The 14,643-nt window shown below is 45.9% G+C and overlaps 1 protein-coding gene across 3 annotated transcripts in view; it reads left to right on the forward strand.

Annotated features, from left to right (window-relative positions):
- Window positions 1-14,643, forward strand: part of SAAL1 (serum amyloid A like 1) — a 227,095-nt gene that overhangs the window by 166,543 nt on the left and 45,909 nt on the right. For all 3 annotated transcript variants that reach the window (XM_068260992.1, XM_068260993.1, XM_068260994.1), the window contains exons 2-3: window positions 3,577-3,746; window positions 13,370-13,480. In XM_068260992.1, coding sequence (XP_068117093.1) covers window positions 3,577-3,746; window positions 13,370-13,480 — 281 coding nt within the window. The remainder of the gene's footprint in view (window positions 1-3,576; window positions 3,747-13,369; window positions 13,481-14,643) is intronic.

The raw sequence follows: 14,643 nt of genomic DNA on the forward strand, positions 1-14,643 counted from the left end.
TGGCCGCTTATTCCTTCCAGGACGTAGATATCAATGACCACGTTCCTGTGCTTCTGCCATTACCACCAAAACTGCGACGCTGCAGCCTGCTCACTCTGCTGTCACGCTGACAGCAGAGCTACACATCTCGGTCAGGAGCCCATTTCATAGGCTCCTGACCATGTGATCACTGGGAGCCAATCCCAGTGATCACAGCTAGTTTTTTATAATAAAAAAAATAATTAAAAAAGGTTTGTGGTCCTCAAGGGGCCAGAGATTGCCGCGTCTTGAGGAGATTTATCAACGTGAGGTGGTGTCATTAACCTTGTATGTATCTTTTTTGTTTCATATTTATACAAAGGACTAAATTGATACCTCCTGGAAATATATACCAAAGAGGCTTCAAACACATGATTACGGTGTATTGTGGCTGAGTAGTGTTAGGGTACATACACCTATCCAATCTTGATTGGCTAATTTTACCACTCTTATGTGGTATGAGAGCTTCCCTACACAATCTGTTCATAGTGTTCGCCTGTTGGCCCTTATACTACATTGCTAATAGACTTGTGACTACAGGCAGGCCCGGATTTACATCACAGGAGCTTATAGGCACAGATGTCCTGGCACCTTAGACTCCGCCCTCCATGGACCAACAAACCCTCACCAAACTGCACCGCAAGTGTGCTGCCTGGCCCAGCTGTGACTTCTCCCTTACTACGCCTGCCCAGTGTAGGTAGCTACAGGTGCCCCTTAGTATTAGGAAGCCAGAAGTACCCTCAATATTAAGTAGCTAGAGGTGCCCCGAAGTATTAGGTAGCTAGAGGAACCTCAGCATTAAGTAGCTAGAGGTGCCCCTGACTGAAGGGAGATCTCGTCAGAGGAATGCGGAGAGCAGGGTAAATAACCTCTCATTTACACTCTCATCACGACTAGTTATAGAGAAGGAGGAAGACACTCAGGGAGGGGAGGGAGCCACCTTTTCATCATAAGGCGCCTGTAGGCATGTGCCTACAGTGCCTTATGGTAAATCCGGCCCTGACTACAGGTATTCCCCAGTTAACAAATGAGATAGGGACTGTAGAATTGTTCGTAACCTGAATCTGTCCATAAGTCGAAACACTGTGCTATCTCTGTCCCCTGTACCTCCTTTAGCCCTCCCCCCCGTGCCACCAGTGTCCACCTCTGTTCCCCTGTGCCTTCAGAGTCCCCACACTGTGTCACTTCTGTTCTCCTGTGCCTTTAGTGACCCCCTCTGTAGCCCCACTGTGTCACCTCTGTTTCCCTATGCCCTCAGTGTACCACAAAAAAATGTAATTTTACCAGTTTTAAAAAAATATATTTTTTTTTATTTGATTTTCTTAAAAACTACAAGGTCCTTTTGAAAAATAATTGCAGGCTAGCAGGCTTATCACTGCGACCATGGGCTGGCAGGCTGATCATTGCGACCGTGGGCTGGCAGGCTGATTATTGCGACCGTGGGCTGGCAGGCTGATCATTGCGACCGTGGGCTGGCAGGCTGATCATTGCGACCGTGGGCTGGCAGGCTGATCACTGCAACCGTGGGCTGGCAGGCTGATCACTGCGGCCGGCTCTGTTTACTGACGGGCGCTCATGCAAACTCCCGTCGCATCTCGCTCCTGATCTTTCGTTGGACGCCGTTAGCCATTTGCACCGTGGTACTAAATATCCATAGCAAACGTACCGTACATGGAATTTTACCTGCATAGTAACTTACCTGGACCAGCAGCTAAACCACACAGAAAACAAGAGCCGTTGATCAGTTTGTTTCTCTGATACGTCTGATTTCTTGAAATCCCCTTAATATACGGATCTGGGAGTGTTAGAGGGGGTGTCTTATCTCTGTATTGTTCTGTATTATTGCTACTTGTACTTTGTGTTTGTCTTATTGTTGCAGGATTTTGTGTTGTTTTTTATATACAGAGATTACTCTGCCAGCTCGAAATGTCATGAGAAACACAGGATGTAATGAGTTTAATCATAAACAGATCAGATATCGGAGTAACTATTTGTGGGCTGGGCATTTTTGTGGCGTTATCCACATTACTGGACTGTTTAATGGACACCGGAAGTGAGAGGTATATGGTGGCAACTAAAAGCATTAGGGGCAGAGGATTAGTAGGACCGCCAGGCAACTGGTATTGCTTAAAAGGAAATAAATATGGCAGCCTCCATATCTCTCTCACTTCAGGTGTCCTTTAACCATCAGCGGGTGGGTCAGTTTTGACTCAGGTTCATTTTAAATCAACATGGCAAACCGATAATAATCATGTTCCCAAAAAACTGTAAGGCTGGCTTCACACTGTGTATTGGTGTTAGCGATGTGGTGCACCGCGCCCACTGTATCCCACCCCCAAAAACAGGCTTTCAGGGAACACTGCGTTAGTACACGGTGTTCCCTGTCTGGCATTCGGCCAAGCAGGAAGTGATGCGCGCTTGCAGTCACTTCCTGATTCGGGTATGTGGAAGTGCATGGAAGCGTATTGTAAAAATATGCTTCCCTGAATGCGCGCCGCCACGTCAACTTCTTTAAAAAGCCTGCGCCGGCCTGGAAGTCATGTTAGTCAATGGCAGGGGTAGGGAACCTATGGCTCGGGAGCCAGATTTGATGGCTACATCTGGCTCACATACTAATCAGTAGGGGTTGATTCACTAAGCTACACTGCTCAAGCAGCTCATCTTAGTGTGGCAGCGCAAGTAACATTTTTAAAGTAGGCACGCTACTGCTGTAGCATGCACTACTAACTTACTCGCGCTCCCCCAAAACTAGCGGCTGCTCCAATTGTCCCACTCTGGACCCTGTCAGGTCTTTGTAGGACGAGATCCCCACAGTTTGATTGGCCCATCAGGCTGTCTGTCACTTGACAGGCAGCTTATTGGGTCAACATGTGGGGGTCTTGTCCTACAAAGTGAATCAACCCCCAAGTCAGCTAGCTAATTGTACAAGCTGTTAGTCGGTATTTCTTCTGTCTGGCTCTCGGGGAAATTGCTGATGTTGCTGAAACCCAAGAAAAGCTGAAGACATGTCTGACACTTCCGCTGCCCGGAGGATCAACTGTGTACACATCACCATGGCAACAGGGACGTGAGCCCTCTGCTGCGAATGCGAGTTTGAAACATATTGTATGGCTCTCACGTAATTACATTTTAAAATATGTGGCGTTTATGGCTCTCTCAGCCGAAAAGGTTCCTGACCCCTGGCCTATGGCAACGCAGGCTTTTTTAAGAGGTTGACTTCGCGACACGCATGTGGGGAAACGGTTTTTTTTGCAATCGCAGGAGACGTGCGATAACGTAGGTATGCCCTAGCGTTAATTTGGGCCTTTCCGGGACAGCGTACCGCAACGTGACAAGTATAAACTTCCCCATAGTCTTTCATTAGGCTGCAGTAGCAGTGCGGCAATTTGCCGCAATGCACCGCACCAGTGTCAGTGTGAAATGGCCCTCCAGGTTTTAATGGCCTCCTGCAGTTGTGCAGCACAGATATTGGTTCCTTGGTATTAGTATTGGTTCCTATAATTAGTAGTTGTTGTTTTTTTTTTTTTTTCAAGTATTGTGTACTTTATTTCTCTACAGAAAAGGACAACACGAATCCCAGTCCTAAACGCGTCGAAAATTCATGCCACATGGATCGAAACCCCTCCCCTCCAACCAGCGATGACGAGGAAGAGCTACCTGGGGACTCTATCGGGAGCACCGTGTACAGCAAACACTGGTTCTTCAGCACGCTGACCAAACTTATAGAGGTGCGTAAACACTTACCTGTGTTATGGTGGCCATAGGCGATTCATCTAAAATGTTCAATTTATTCATATATAAATGCTCATTTATTCTATAAAAATTATCAATTGTATCATAAAGTCAAATGTCATTTTTATTATTATTCTTATTTGTTCTGAAAAAAATGTAATTAAAGTTACCTGGACTCTTGCACAGGAAAGAAGTGTCAGCTCAGGAATCTCCTCTGTCATGGCTGAGCAGCTAATTTGTAAACATGGGATGTTAACCCTTTCTCTGCTTCCATGAAAGCAGGAAGTAGACACACTGCAGATTTACCGCAGGATTTCTATCAGCTGTAACAAAGAAATGTTTTTCTTTAAAGGTTATTGCTGTATATACTCGATGCATATAAGCTGAACAGCGTATAAGCCGAGGTACTCACTTTTCCCTCAGAAACCAGGAAAAAGTGATTGAATCACGTACAGGGAGTGCAGAATTATTAGGCAAATGAGTATTTTGACCACATCATCCTCTTTATGCATGTTGTCTTACTCCAAGCTGTATAGGCTCGAAAGCCTACTACCAATTAAGCATATTAGGTGACGTGCGTCTCTGTAATGAGAAGGGGTGTGGTCTAATGACATCAACACCCTATATCAGGTGTGCATAATTATTAGGCAACTTCCTTTCCTTTGGCAAAATGGGTCAAAAGAAGGACTTGACAGGCTCAGAAAAGTCACAAATAGTGAGATATCTTGCAGAGGGATGCAGCACTCTTAAAATTGCAAAGCTTCTGAAGCGTGATCATCGAACAATCAAGCGTTTCATCCAAAATAGTCAACAGGGTCGCAAGAAGCGTGTGGAAAAACCAAGGCGCAAAATAACTGCCCATGAACTGAGAAAAGTCAAGCGTGCAGCTGCCAAGATGCCACTTGCCACCAGTTTGGCCATATTTCAGAGCTGCAACATCACTGGAGTGCCCAAAATACTCAGAGACATGGCCAAGGTAAGAAAGGCTGAAAGACGACCACCACTGAACAAGACACACAAGCTGAAACGTCAAGACTGGGCCAAGAAATCTCAAGACTGATTTTTCTAAGGTTTTATGGACTGATGAAATGAGAGCGAGTCTTGATGGGCCAGATGGATGGGCCCGTGGCTGGATTGGTAAAGGGCAGAGAGCTCCAGTCCGACTCAGACGCCAGCAAGGTGGAGGTGGAATACTGGTTTGGGCTGGTATCATCAAAGATGAGCTTGTGGGGCCTTTTCGGGTTGAGGATGGAGTCAAGCTCAACTCCCAGTCCTACTGCTAGTTTCTGGAAGACGCCTTCTTCAAGCAGTGGTACAGGAAGAAGTCTGCATCCTTGAAGAAAAACATGATTTTCATGCAGGACAATGCTCCATCACACGCATCCAAGTATTCCACAGCGTGACTGGCAAGAAAGGGTATAAAAGAAGAAAAACTAATGACATGGCCTCCTTGATCACCTGATCTGTACCCCATTGAGAACCTGTGGTCCATCATAAAATGTGAGATTTACAAGGAGGGAAAACCGTACACCTTTCTGAACAGTGTCTGGGAGGCTGTGGTTGCTGCTGCATGCAATGTTGATGGCGGACAGATCAAAACACTGACAGAATCAATGGATGGCAGGCTTTTGAGTGTCCTTGCAAAGAAAGGTGGCTATATTGGTCACTGATTTGTTTTTGTTTTGTTTTTGAATGTCAGAAATGTATATTTGTGAATGTTGAGATGTTATATTGGTTTCACTGGTAAAAATAAATAATTAAAATGGGTATATATTTGTTTTTTGTTAAGTTGCCTAATAATTATGCTCAGTAATAGTCACCTGCACACACAGATATCCCCCTAAAATAGCTAAAACTAAAAACAAACTAAAAACTACTTTCAAAAATATTCAGCTTTGATATTGATGAGTTTTTTGGGTTCATTGAGAACATGGTTGTTGTTCAATAATAAAATTATTCCTCAAAAATTCAACTTGCCTAATAATTCTGCACTCCCTGTATAAGCCCCCTCCCCAGAATAGCCCTCTCCACAGAAGCCAGATGTGCCCCCAGTACAAGCCAGCCCCCCTCCCCTTAGCCAGATGTGCCCTAAGGATGATACAGCTGTGTCTCGATGCCACTAGATTGCGTCATAGATATGAGACATAGCGATTGCCACACACCTGATCATTGCATGCTCCACAAGCCAGGGGACACAGAGGTAGTCTTGAGCAGTGCACTAGGCACACCATGTTGCAGGGGATGGATGGCACGGGGACACAGCAGGGAGCCAGCTGGCAAGAGCAGAATCCCTAGTGCAAGATTCTTACGCTCCTCTGCCAGTAACAAATCCTGCTCCACCATCCTTTCTCCACTGACTCGCATATAAGCCGAGGGGGTAACTTTTCATCACATTTCTGGTGCTGCTTTTAGAGCAGAGAGAACGTTCTGAGTTCAGGTCCGCTTTAACTGAATTTTCAAGCTTTTGATCTACTGACTATTGGGTAATATTATAATCATTTTTTTTTTTAGAAGAAAATGCCTAGCGTATTATGGTGTTAAAGTGTGCGAAAGCCAAAGCTCAAGTACACAATAACATACTTGCCTAAGAGGGAAGCCTCTAGATCCTAATGATGCTTCCCTCGCTGTCCTCCGTTGTCGGTCGCGGACCCTCCAACTATTACCAAAAAGCGCTGGTGAAGATAAGTAAATACCTGTCATGATGTCATCATAGCAGAGCCAGAAGGGCTTGAAAATACTCAGACTGTCTTTTCAAGCCCTTCTGGCTCTGCTATAATGACTCAGCTATAATGATTCCTGAGCAAAGCCAGACTGAATGCTAAGTCAAGGATTTTATCAGGGCTGATAACAAGTAGGCCGAGCAGTGAAGGATGAAACAGAGAGCAGGGTATGTGTTTTCTCTAATGTTCCCACTGATATATATGGTAAAATACATGAGGGTGCTTCTCTCTGGTTCATTTTAAGCCACGGGTGTCAAACACAAGGCCCGCGGGCGGAATACGGCCCTCCTTGCCATTTTATGTGGCCCTTAAAAGCGTCAAATGTGCATCATTGTAAGCAGTAAAGAATGACAGCACACTGCCTTCCCATCCAGAGGATGAGAGGTGTTTTTGGTTAAAACATTGTCGGCTTGAGCTGGGATGCAGCAACATCCCATGGGACTCCCTACAGAATTAGCATGGGTACCCCCCCTTGGATCCAACTCCCCCCGTGTGGTTGGTAAAAAAACACACACCTTTCCCCCACTAGCTTTTTTTCCCACATACCAGAGCAGTGAAGCAGTGTAATCAGGGCCGGCCCGCTCATGAGGCGGGGTGAAACTTTTGCCTCAGGCGGCAAATTTCCAGGGGCGGCACCCGCCCGTCCGTGGGTGCGGGGAGCCGGCCGCCGAGCTGGAGGGGTAGCTGGCAGGACGGGGGTATTGGGCCAGCGGCGGGGAGGGGGGTCGACCCCCCCCCCCCTCCCTCGCCTGGGTCCCCCGTCCTCCGCTCCCCTCCAGCCTTAAATAGAAGCAGCCGCTATGTGTAAGAGGAACGGGCGGGAAGGACTCACCTCTTCCTCGTTCCAGCGTGCGCTCCACTGACGTCACTTCCTGCAACGCTGCAGGAAGTGACGTCAGTGGAGCGCACGCTGGGAAGAGGTGAGTGTCCTCCCCGCCCGTTCCTCTTACACATAGCGGCTGCTTCTATTTAAGGCTGGAGGGGAGCGGAGGACGGGGGACCCAGGCGAGGGAGGGGGGGGTCCGACCCCCCTCCCCGCCGCTGGCCCAATACCCCCGTCCTGCCAGCTACCCCTCCAGCTCGGCGGCCCCCCCAATTTTTAAAAAATTTGCCTCAGGCGGCAAAAAGTCTAGGGCCGGCCCTGAGTGTAATATTTATCTGCACCAGTACTGAAAGCAGGTAAATAATAAACTAGCCCACTGCGCCACTCGGGAAGGAGCTGAAACACCCCCCTTTCCCCGGTCACCATAGTTAGGGCGCTTTATTTGCTACAATTTGGCTTTAGACTATGTTTTAGATATGGCCCCCTATGTGTTTGGCACCTCTTCCTTAAAGGATAGGTGCAAGCTAATAAAGAAAAAAACAAGCAAACAAATAAAAAAATAAAGGCAAAAAAAAAAATGTGCTTACCTGGGGCTGCCTCCAGCAGCCTATCTGTCCCTTGCCGCAGCTCCGGTGTCCCGGGATCCACTCCATTGCAGCTGCCGACTTTGCCAGGTTGGCATCTTCTGTGCCTGCGCAATCGCGGGGTCGTGCCAATGGCTATCGCAATCATGTGGCCTGGAGCATTCTGCACAAGGCGCATAAGATGCCGACCTGGCGAGGTCGGCATCTGCAGCAGAAGGGATCCAGGGGCACCGGAGCTGCGACGAGGGACAGATAGGCTGCCAGAGGCTGGAGGAATTCCCAGGTAAGTAGATCTTGTTTTTTTTTATTTAGTTATTTGCTCGCAACTGTCCTTTAAAGTGTTCTGAAATTCAGCATTTCTACTTTGCTCTAAAAGATTATATACAGCCTTAAACATACTATCACTAAAAAATTGTAGCAGAACAGCATTCAAACAGTTAAACACAACACTTTCTCCTGTACGGCGAGCTCCTTCAGCTTGCAATCCGCATCTGCAGAGGTGATAACATTATCTTTTGTTTACATTCCACTGTTTTTACAATTAGTTACAGCCAGCCACTGGTGACACTGAACTGCACTGTGCTGACAAGTAGAAACATAAGAGAAATTACTACTAGATAGCTGCTGTATTTATATATTAAAGTCACGTTTACTTGTGCACAAAAGCACATATGGGAACTGTATGGTTTTCCTAAAAATTAGGAAAACCCATTTTTATTGAATGTTATGTCAGTTTTATTCCACTTTTACTTTTTCACATGTTTTGTAACTAGCTTATACATTTTGGACACCTCCTACCTTATCAGTTTTGTCATCTTTGTTGGGAGGTTGATTTTTATATTCTTTTCTTACACAATCATTTTTGAAGAGTGGCCAACCTCACAGACAGGCCAGGTAAAGGTCGAGTGAGGACAGTACCTCCCCACATGCATGGTGGGTGCTTTTCCAGGCGATGTTTTGTTATATTTCATTTATATTCCTTGCAGAGAATACTATACTACATTGGGCTCTTTTAGGCTTCCTTTATCTCTCTCTTTACTCTCAAAAGATTCACTGAGATTTGGCACCCTACAGAAACTCATTGAGATTTTGTGCTCTGCAGGGGGAAACTGAAACTTGCTGCTTTGTATGATCACCGAGAGCTATTCAAAGGGCCACTTAGTTTTGCTGCTTTATTGCATCACTAAGATTTGGTGCTGTACAGGGAGTTGCTGAGATTTGGTGCTCTACAGTGTCATTGACATTTGCTGCTCTACAGTGTCACTGAGATTTGGTGCTCTACAGAGTTTCACTGAGATTTGATGCTCTATAGTGTCACTGAGATTTGATGCTCTATAGTGTCACTGAGATTTGGTGCTCTATAGTGTCACTGAGATTTGGTGCTCTATAGTGTCACTGAGATTTGGTGCTCTATAGTGTCACTGAGATTTGGTGCTCTACAGAGTCACTGAGATTTGGTGCTCTACAGAGTGTCAGTGAGATTTGTTGCTCTACAGTGTCACTGAGATTTGGTGCTCTAGAGTGTCAGTGAGATTTGTTGCTCTATAGTGTCACTGAGATTAGATGCTCTACAGTGTCACTGAGATTTGATGCTCTATAGTGTCACTGAGATTTGGTGCTCTATAGTGTCACTGAGATTTGGTGCTCTATAGTGTCACTGAGATTTGGTGCTCTATAGTGTCACTGAGATTTGGTGCTCTACAGAGTCACTGAGATTTGGTGCTCTACAGAGTGTCAGTGAGATTTGTTGCTCTACAGTGTCACTGAGATTTGGTGCTCTAGAGTGTCAGTGAGATTTGTTGCTCTATAGTGTCACTGAGATTAGATGCTCTACAGTGTCACTGAGATTTGTTGCTCTACAGTGTCACTGAGATTTGCTGCTCTACAGATTTGTCACTGAGATTTGCTGCTCTACAGATTGTCACTGAGATTTGCTGCTTTACAGATTGTCACTGAGATTTTCTGCTCTACACAGTGTCACTAAGATTTGCTGCTCTACAGATTATCACTGAGATTTGCTTTACACAGTCACTGAGATTTGCTGCTCTACACAGTCGCTGAGATTTGGTCTTGAAGGACGAGACCACAGAATACAAGGACCAAAAAAACACAAAAGAGAAAAACACAGGAGCCAATAGTGCAAGTTGTCACGGTATTGAGAAATAGTTTGAGTAAAGAGGAGTACTTACACTTTTCTGGTTGCAATGGAAGAGCAACCCCCAATAGGGCATGCAGAGAAATTCCCTCTCTATCACTCGAGTTTGTGAGGATCCTCACCAGTCGCCCTCCTGGTTCTGAGGAAGGCCGCCAAGGGGAACTAGGCTAAAACGTCAACCTCTCAAAAGATGTGTTGGGAGGTTGACGTTTGGGAGTGTCTCTCAGTACGAGAGCCTCAGAGGCACTCGTAACAATGCACTGGAAGCCTCAGTGCGTTAGGCGAATTTTCGCATAAATTTTTGCCAACTTTAACATTGATTTTCTCAAAAACTACAAGGTTTTTTGAAAGATTTTTTTTCCTCCTGCTTAACTTTTCCTCTTCTGCTTAACATACCCTGAAAATGTGGTATTTCTAGCACCTACTAAGGCTTTTCTATTAACCGCTAAAGTCGGCGGCCATTGACTGCAATGTAAAATGCAGAAAATCCGCATTACCGATATGCTGTATGCCGCCGACTTGTATTTTTTGAGAAAATTGATGTTAATGTCAGCGGAAATTTCAGCAAAATCCGCATCGGAATGCGGAAATCAGTAGCGGAAATCGGCAATGGCGGAATTGACATTTCCGATCATCCCTACTCCCAGCATTATTTTTGTGGGTGTAATTAACCCGAGGAAGCCGGTAAAGCCAGCAAAACGCGTTGTCATACCTTATTCTTGTGCAATATAATTTGCATTGGCTATTGTTCTTCAGGAGAGGTAATATAACTACTGCACTCATAAGAGAGAACCATTTATTGCACAAAAATATGCTTCACTGTTTGAAAAATTTGAGCAAAAAAACCCCAATAAATATAGGGTATAAATTGCATAAATCTAAAAATGACAAGATCAAATTGGGGCCCCAATACATCTGACAGAGAAAAACCACTCACATCACCACTCACTCATAAATATGCAGGGATGGGAATTAATTCCAGAGATGCAATAAATTATGCAGTGATTAGTATCACCAATTCATCATGATTAGCTAATCAAAAAAAGGGCTTTCTTCTGAAGTAAAGTGCACTTTTAGATAGAAAAAAACTGCATATGCAAAAAATAGTTCCTATCAAGGAAATCCTATGTATGTTTTCTATCTAAAAGTGCACTTTACTTCAGAAGAAAGCCCTTTTTTTGATTAGCTAATCATGATGAATTGGTGATACTAATCACTGCATAATTTATTGCATCTCTGGAATTAATTCCCATCCCTGCATATTTATGAGTGAGTGGTGATGTGAGTGGTTTTTCTCTGTCAGATGTATTGGGGCCCCAATTTGATCTTGTCATTTTTAGATTTATGCAATTTATACCCTATATTTATTGGGGGTTTTTTGCTCAAATTTTTCAAACAGTGAAGCATATTTTTGTGCAATAAATGGTTCTCTCTTATGAGTGCAGCTAAACTGGTGTTGGTGTTCTGTATTTTGGGGTGGTTTATTATTACCAGTGCTAGCACCTGGGAGGTTTGATACATATTGTTGAGCAATTGTACGTATTTTTTCTTTAATATAACTACTGCCTCTCCTTTTTAAACTGATTTTACATATTTTATATTTTTGGGTGCCTCCGACTTCTGTGGTTACTGAGATTTGATGCTGTACGGACATTCACTGATATTTAGTGCTCTGCAGAGTCTCTTTATCATAGGGGATATACACACACAGTCGCACATACTGTAATCAGATCACATCAGGCTATAATGCGGCCCACTGACCTGCGCATTCAGAAAAGGCATTGTGAGGGTCTGAGACAATAAGGTTGGGGTTACACATATGTGTCCAGTCCTGTGAGTTTTTGACAGTTGGCATCAGTTTTGTATGATTTTTCTATGGCTTTGTTCACACATAAAAGCTGTACATTTCTAGTCTAGTCCAGTCCTTTCCAGGGGAGCAGCACCTGTGATTGCGGTGAGGCCCAGAGCCGTGGGGGACCCCAGCTACTAACCTCCCCTTCCTCTGATACAGGGGACAATACTTCACATCAGGTGTTTTGTGGCTACGCTTGTTATGGGTGTGAAGATTATGATGGCCACACTTGTTTCATGACCCTTGTGAGATGGGCCTCATGGCCACTAAGGGCACAAAGGGGAGGGGTGTGACCATTGGGGGGGCATCAAGGTTTTGCTGGAGGCCCTATGAATTGCAGTTCTGCCACTGGTCCTGTCAGTTTTGTATCAGTTTTCTATAGGTGTGTGGACATTTCCGGTCCAGTCAGGGAAAACTGACAGGACAGGACTGGACCGGAAATGTGCAGATTAATGTGTAAACCAAGCCTAAGGCCCGGTTCACATTAGTGCTTTTTTGCGGAACATAACCGGAACGTATACTGTGCAAACGGAATGGATGTGAAAGGATCCAAGGTTAACCTGTGGATCCATTAACATGTACGTTCCGTTCCCTGGACCTAAAAAATGCTCCAGGCCTTAATTTCCCAGACCGTTGTGCCCAGCGGAACAAAACCGGACAAAAAATGGTGTTGCATTGGGGCAATGAAAAAAAGAACGTTTCTTCACAGTAGTGAAGAAACTGATCGTTCCGCGGGGATGTGGAGACGCAAACCTGAGCGGCGGGAGGGTGAGGGGAGGGGTGGGTGAGGTAGGGTAAAATACATACCTAATGCTCTTTTGAAGCCGGCGTTAGAGGCTTCCGTCGTCTTCTGACTAGTCACATGACGCGCTGTGTAGTCACAGCGGAAGAAGAGGAAGCTTCTACCGCCGGTTTCAAAAGAGCATTAGGTATGTATTTAACGGCAAACTGAATGAAAACTGATCCGATCGATCGTTGATCTGATCCGTGTTCACTTTCCGTTTGGCAGTGTACACAGAGCCATCCGGATCCAGTGAAGCGGAGACCAGATCCGCTCACCGGATCCGTTTGGCTCAAAACGCTAATGGCTCAGTTCCCACTTACTTCCATATCAAGTGCGGCCAGCAAGAGCAGGCTATATGGGGGAATGCCTCTGCCTGGCCCAAGATTATTGCAGACTGCACAGAAATGTGTCCTGCTTAGTGCAGCGGATCCGTTTCAGCGTGACAAGTGTGAACAGCTGCTCCTATGTATAATATAGAAGCCTTTCACTGTCCACTTAGCAATGAGTGGAGGACGAACAAAAAAAGTCTGTTCTCCACTCTGGTGGGAGCACAGCCTGATACAGAGCTCCTGCGTAGCAGTTTGCAGAGTAATGCCTGCTTTTAATGAGAAACGATTACATTATTGTCTATTTTATTTCTAACTGGCTCAAACTGATTGCAGTTACACGTTAACTGATGTGTCCCTTTAATTTGCTGGCAGGAGGTCACTGCGGAGAAAGAGAAGCCTGAGGAGGGGGAGGAGGCCTCTGCGGAGCTGGATGAAGACATGGAGAATGACATCTGTAAAGTCTGGGACATGTCCATGAATGAGGTACGCTGGGAAAACACCCGAGGTGTTTTATACATGCCAACCCTAAGGAAGGTTCATACATGTCAAATGTCACGTGTTTTCCATATCGGGAAAAGCGTACCGCGCACACACCTAGTGTAAACCTGTGTGTGGGTCACATTACACACAATGTTTCAGGTGTACAGGCGCATTGCTAGGTTACAGCCGAGCAAGGCGTACTGTTGCTATGGAGAGGGGATGACGCAGAGCTCAAAGTGGATTCCAGGGGCGTAAAGAAGGGGAACCATGAGCTCTCCTGTGACGTTCCAGCGCTACGGATCATTCAACCACACATTGGGGCAAGCAGGGCCGGGGCAAGGTTTTCCAGCAGCAGAGGAAGACATACCAAAAAATGGTTTCCTGATGCTCCCCCTCTTCAGCGTTTTCTAGTGGTCCTCCCTCCCCTATAATTTCCCTAGTGGCAGTGGCCCCCTCCCTCCCCTATACATTTCCCTGGTGTGTAGCGGCAATGGGTCCTCCCTCCCCTATACATTTCCCTTGTGTCTGGCGGCAGTGGCCTCCTCCTTCCACTATACATTCCCTTAGTGGCAGTGGCCCCCTCTGTCCTTTATACATTTCCCTAGTGACAGTGGCTCACTACCTCCCCTATACATTTCCCTGGTGTCTAGTGGCAGTGGCAACCCCCTCCCCTATAATTTCCATGGTGTCTAGTGGTATTTGCCCCTCCCTCTCCTATACATTTGCTTGGTGTCTAGTGGCAGTGGCACCCCCTCCCCTATAAATTCTCTGGTGTCAAGTGGTAGTGGCACCCCTCACTCCTCTATACATTTCCCTGGTGTCTACTGGTATTGGCCCCCTCCCTCTCCTTTACATTTCCCTAGTGGCAGTGGCACCCCTTTATATCTCCCTGGTGTCTAGTAGTATTGGCCCCACAGTCTACTATTAATTTCCTAAATAGCAGTGGCACCCCTCCCTCCCCTATAGATTTCCCAAGTGACTGCCCCCCCCCCCCCCCCTTTATACATTTCCCTAGTGGCAGTGGCTCTCACGCTCTAGTTCCCGATCTGAGGATCAGGGAGTAGAATGAATAGAGCTGCAGAGGAGACCAAAGAGATTTGGACCTCTAGAGCCCAGAGGGGATGAGCTAGGAGAAGTAGGGGGAGCACAGTGACAGCAGGGGGCGC

The sequence above is a fragment of the Hyperolius riggenbachi genome, chromosome 11 (assembly GCF_040937935.1).
Source record: "Hyperolius riggenbachi isolate aHypRig1 chromosome 11, aHypRig1.pri, whole genome shotgun sequence".
NCBI classification, from domain to species: domain Eukaryota; kingdom Metazoa; phylum Chordata; class Amphibia; order Anura; family Hyperoliidae; genus Hyperolius; species Hyperolius riggenbachi.